We start from the raw sequence: 5,927 nt of genomic DNA, 5'->3' as shown, positions 1-5,927 counted from the left end.
TCCTACCAGACTCTGGTCCACTAGCCTGGTCCTACCAGACTCTGGTCCATTAGCCTGGTCCTACCAGACTCTGGTACTCTAGCCTGGTCCTACCAGACTCTGGTCCACTAGCCTGGTCTTACCAGACTCTGGTCCACTAGCCTGGTCCTACCAGACTCTGGTCCATTAGCCTGGTCCTACCAGACTCTGGTCCACTAGCCTGGTCTTACCAGACTCTGGTCCACTAGCCTGGTCCTACCAGACTCTGGTCCATTAGCCTGGTCCTACCAGACTCTGGTCCACTAGTCTGGTCCTACCAGACTCTGGTCCACTAGCCTGGTCTTACCAGACTCTGGTCCACTAGCCTGGTCCTACCAGACTCTGGCCCATTAGCCTGGTCCTACCAGACTCTGGTACTCTAGCCTGGTCCTACCAGACTCTGGTCCACTAGCCTGGTCTTACCAGACTCTGGTCCACTAGCCTGATCCTACCAGACTCTGGCCCATTAGCCTGGTCCTACCAGACTCTGGTCCATTAGCCTGGTCCTACCAGACTCTGGTCCATTAGCCTGGTCCTACCAGACTCTGGCCCATTAGCCTGGTCCTACCAGACTCTGGTCCACTAGCCTGGTCTTACCAGACTCTGGTCCACTAGCCTGGTCCTACCAGACTCTGGTCCATTAGCCTGGTCCTACCAGACTCTGGTCCACTAGCCTGGTCCTACCAGACTCTGGTCCATTAGCCTGGTCCTACCAGACTCTGGTCCACTAGCCTGGTCCTACCAGACTCTGGTCCATTAGCCTGGTCCTACCAGACTCTGGTCCACTAGCCTGGTCCTACCAGACTCTATATTAGCCTGGTCCTACCAGACTCTGGTCCATTTCATCTGTACAGAGAGTCTGGCCTCTCTCCATTGACGAGTGTTAACTTCCTTGAAGGCGGGTACTCTGTTGAAGTTTAAAACTATTGGATCTGCCCAGAGCCACTCTGGATCTGCCATAACCAATCGCTAACGTTTGGTCGTGACGTATGTCATGTGCATGTGCATGTGCAACAAGAGGGGAGATCGACAACAACTATCGGCTTATATTTAGCATTAGCATCGCTAGCGTTAGCCTTAGCCAACTCCTTCACCACTAACGGAGCGAGCTGGAAAACCAAACTGTTCCTGAACCCCGTGGGGAGGAGGACCACAACATCATGGCCACCAACACAACTCAGCAAAGATTGTTCTTGCTCGGGCTTTAACTTCTGGATATTCGGCAGCGTTGCCACAACGGACCGAATAGCTTCGCTCACATCTTTCTAGCGCACGTCCTCGACGTCAACGTTCTCAACGTCAACGTTCTCAGCCACTCCCTCTGTTCGCTGATTGGACCGCCAAATATTTGGCCGGAGAAAAGCCAAGAATACACCACGAACCCAGACGTAGTACTGAAGGAAAATGAAAATTGAGCGGAAGTACGTAGGAGGGCGGAGCCAGGCTAGGTGTCGATTGAGCTGACTACTGAATTGACGTTTCAGTAGCGCCGCTTACATTAGTTAGTCCGTCCCACCTACAGTAAGAGGGAAAATACGCAAGGAAAGAAAACAAGGAAACACCACGTTAGTCAATCGAGACATCTTTTATACTTCACAAAAAGGTTGTAGAGAAACATTAATGCTGTTCACGTAAAAATGATAAGATATGATAGATGATCAATTGATATTTAAACGTCATAACAACATTTGTATGATTTACGGGATTGTTCCGGTGCCGCCAGAGGTTCCGCCGGATGTCCCTCATTTAGGACGGATGTCCGTTACCCTCCGTTTTCTTTGTGTTGGCGTTCTAACCTCCGGTGGATTTCTGAGGACTATGGTTAACTGCTCCTCAGATCTCTGCAGGGTAAATCCAGACAGCTAGCTAGGCTATCTGTCCAATCTGAGTTTTCTGTTGCACGACTAAAACAACTTTTGAACGTACACGTTCCACCAAAACAAGTTCCTTCCAGAGACTATTTAGCAGAGGCACCGCGGCTCCGTGCGGTGCTTTGTGCTGGCCAAGACGATTGTGATTGGTTTAAAGAAATGCCAATAAACCAGAGCACGTTTTCTCCTATCTAGGAATGCTGTGTGGACTAGCCAGACCCTCCTCTGCAGCGCTGTGGAGGAAGATCTGGCAATACGAGCCTATAACGAGATAAATCTACTTTTGTCTTTAGCAAACCACAGAGCCCAACTTCCCAGAGATCCTGCTGATCGCCATCAACAAGCACGGAGTCAGTCTCATTGACCCAAAGACAAAGGTTTGTGTTTGTATAGAAATCTATATTTTCTCCTCCAAACCTGTCTTATGTTAAAGGATTTATTATAATGCTGTCTGTCTGTGTTAACCATGTGCATGTTAATCTACATGTGCATGTTAATTTACATGCAGTAGCGCTGCACGATTATGGCCAAAATGATAATCATGATTATTCATGGATTTATTTTTTAATTTTTTTCCATTTCAACATTTTAATTAAGATAAACATACGTAAAATCAAACCAGTGAGGAACCAGTAGCTGAACAGTAGTAGTTTTACCAGCAACAAAGTGATCTTAAGCAAAGGAACAATGCTGTATAAAACACTAACATTACACATTTTCATTTAGAACAATAACTCAGTATGTAAAAAAACACAAATCAGCAAAGTAACAATTTTTCTATTTTCATAAAAATTCATTCATTCATTTGTATATTAAAAGTAACCTACTCATGTTTTCTTAGTATAAAAGAAGAAAAATGTAAGTGAACGAACATTTGAGTAGCTTAAACAAAAAATTAGGGGGAGGAGACGTAAAAATGTGATCATCATATAATACGTAAAGTCTGATCTAAGTGAAGATATCGATTCAACCCAGGATGCCCAACAGTTTTTAAATGTATCTCGTTCAAGTCTCACAGTAAAAGTGAGCTTCTCCATCACTTAAATGTTGTGGATAACTTCGAACCAATCTTCAACCTTGCGTACATCTGTTGTCAACCACTTCCTTGTGAGGGCTTTCTTACCGGCTATCAACACAATATTAAACATAAACTTGTTTACAAATCCCTGAACAGTTTCTGGTCTCTACACCCAGGAGTGAGATTACCACCTTTAACACCTTTTCCATAAAGGTTTTAATTTGTTTCTAGTATATTCATGGATTTCAAGGGACAAAATATTTTGTATTGCACTTTCACATTTAAATAAACAGACCGCTACTTTCACTTTGACGTCGTGCTGCTTTTTTTGCTAACGTAGAAATCTTTGCATCTCCTAGAAGCAAACTATAAATAACATTCTACCCAAAAGAAACTAGCTCTTGGCCTTCTCCTCCAGACATTTGATTGTCTCTGTTGTATATTACTCTTCTACTCTGGACTGCAGCTGCAACATTCAGGAAAGTTTTCCAAAGGGTGCGTGCGCAGCAGCACGACAGTTCCCCAAAAAGTCAAGCCAAAACATCTGGATCGCCCCCTGGTGGTTGGCTGGTACTTTAGGAAACGCTTGATTTGATTTGTAGCAGAGTTTTCTATGAGCTGAGCACGCATTTTTAACGCCAGTCATGTTTATTTAATTGTGGGAAGACAAAATCGTATAAAAGTTAAAAATATAAAAAGTTGTGTTAATCCAGCCAGTGCACATACTTCTGTTTATTTCCTGTTGTCCGGTCAAGTCCACACTAGTCGATTGTCGAACTCATACAATCCAATATTCCAGTCAAATTTGCTGTGTTCCCTCGGAAGGAATCACTGCACATGGGGAGGCACTTGTAATGACATTTCGAGCATGTTTAGAGGCTAAAAACATGTTTAAAACTTGCCCTGTTTAAGCCTGTTGGGTGCTAACGCTAGCAGGAGGATAACACGGTGTAGGCAACACCGACTGGTTTAGTTTTTCTCGCTACTGACAGCACTCCAAATTTCCAAACCACAGAGCTACGGGTTGAAATCGACCGGAATTCTCCTTTAACTTGCAGGCACTTCCTTTTGATGCTGCGCTCGTTAATCGCTCAGGTTGGCCTCATCAGTCAGAGGCCCTGAAAGTAACGTGTCCTCTCTGTGTATTTTTTGCAGGACATCCTGACTACTCACCCCTTCACCAAGATCTCCAACTGGAGCAGTGGGAACACTTACTTTCACATCACCATCGGCAACCTGGTCAGAGGAAGCAAACTGCTGTGTGAGACCTCGCTGGTGGGTGGCAGCACCAGCACACACATACTGCCACATTTCAAATGAAATCTGGTGTTCCACTAATGTCTCCAATGTCTCTTTTCCCCTGCAGGGCTACAAGATGGACGACCTGCTGACCTCGTACATCAGCCAGATGCTGACCAGCATGAACAAGCAGCGCTCCGCGCGGGGCCACAACAAGTGAACTTCTTACTGGCAGGAGGCCGCTGAGCTCATCCGGCACTTGCGCCCTATTGGCCACCACTGCAGCTGGGGCCGGACCTTTGCCCACCAGCTGTGGAGGATGAGCCGCAGTCCTTCTGCTAGCTCCGCAGGGTCAAAGCTCACCGGGGAGAGTTCGGCTGCCAGCAGCGACGACCCCGGCGAAGGCCCTAGCAACCATCACCACTACAATTACCACGAAGACGAGGACGAGCCGTCCAGTGAGGATGACTACCTCTAAAACCTCCAAACTCTCCGTCACACAGGTCGGTCTTCAGTCAGTTTCCGTCAGTACTGCTGTCATAAATGTTGCAGTGACCCCCAAGTGGCAGCAGGTGTTCACGGCCGGAGTGTTTGAACATTTTAAGGACTTTGCTACCTGAAAATACATTTTTTTAGTTTGCGGGGGCTGTCATGAGACCTTAATCATCTATAAACTACAAGTGCAAGTTTAGCAAAAACTTAAATTATTTTTTAATTGGTTAATCCATGCTTTTAATGCCTTTCATTAATTATGTTACAAGGAATTCTTCTTATATACAGATGGATAGTACTGATAAAAATGTGATATTAATGTCAATAAATACATGTACTTAATAATAATAATAATAATAATAATAATCATACGCATATTGTCCGTACCTGTTTTCCATCTTTCTTTGAGTGGTATGATTGAAGAGTCTTTAATTTAATTCTATGTTGTATTTAAAAAGGTAATTTTGGGGAACACTGCAAAAACCCTGGCTAACCTCCAGGAGTTAACAGGTTACCATGCTAACGCTAGCGTTCAGCTCAAAGCACCGCAGAGCTGGAAATAGAGTCTTACCTCATCAGGTAAACATGTTTGATTTGGGTAACAACGTGACCTTTCCTCTGGCACCATTCTCAGGCTGGACGTCTCACCAACGATAACGATCTAAAAATATCAGTTTTCATTCATCTGACTATTTAGTTTTAGTTTTGTGTGTGTGTGTCTGTACATGTGTGTGTGTCTGTGTCTGTCTGTGTGTATGTGAGAGTGTGAGTGTGTGTTTGTGTCTGTGTGTGTGTGAGTGTGTGTGTGTGTGTGTGTCTGTATGCATTTCTGTGTGTGTGTGTGTGTCTGTGTGTGTGTGTGTGTGTGTGAGTGAGTGTGTGAGTGTGTGTGTGTGTGTGTCTGTATGCGTTTCTGTGTCTGTGTGTGTGTGTGTCTGTGTGTGTGTGAGTGAGTGAGTGTGTGTGTCTGAGTGTGTCTGTGTGTGTGTGTGTGGCTGTGTGTGTCTGTGTGTGTGTGTGTGTGTGTGTGTGTGTGTGTGTGTCTCTGTGTGTGTGTGTGTGTGTGTGTGTGTGATGAACATTAGAGCATTACAGGAGCTTTAGTGAAGCTATAGATTGTTGTTCCCTCCAAGTTGAGTTTACGTTCTTTCTTAGATATATTATACGGTAGTATTGGCTGTAATCTTCTCGCAGAAAACAAGGTCAGACGGAAACCTTTACGGTTTTGTGTCTTTCCTCTCGACTGTTAAACTTTTCATCACTTTGTTTGGGTTTAGAAAAAAACATGT

At 44.8% G+C, this 5,927-nt stretch overlaps 1 protein-coding gene across 4 annotated transcripts in view; it reads left to right on the top strand.

The window, feature by feature from the left end:
- Positions 1–5,391, top strand: part of myo7aa (myosin VIIAa) — a 91,308-nt gene extending 85,917 nt beyond the window's left edge. For all 4 annotated transcript variants that reach the window (XM_036000995.1, XM_036000994.1, XM_031304039.2 and 1 more), the window contains 3 exons: positions 2,183–2,266; positions 4,063–4,182; positions 4,274–5,391. In XM_036000995.1, the coding sequence (XP_035856888.1) occupies positions 2,183–2,266; positions 4,063–4,182; positions 4,274–4,366 (297 nt within the window). In that variant the 3' untranslated portion in view covers positions 4,367–5,391. The remainder of the gene's footprint in view (positions 1–2,182; positions 2,267–4,062; positions 4,183–4,273) is intronic.
- The last annotated feature ends 536 nt before the right edge of the window (positions 5,392–5,927 follow it).

Source organism: Sander lucioperca, chromosome 5, assembly GCF_008315115.2.
Source record: "Sander lucioperca isolate FBNREF2018 chromosome 5, SLUC_FBN_1.2, whole genome shotgun sequence".
Classification (NCBI taxonomy): Eukaryota; Metazoa; Chordata; class Actinopteri; order Perciformes; family Percidae; genus Sander; species Sander lucioperca.
Note: the sequence above shows the minus strand (reverse complement) of the source record. Positions and strands in the feature narration are given on the sequence as shown.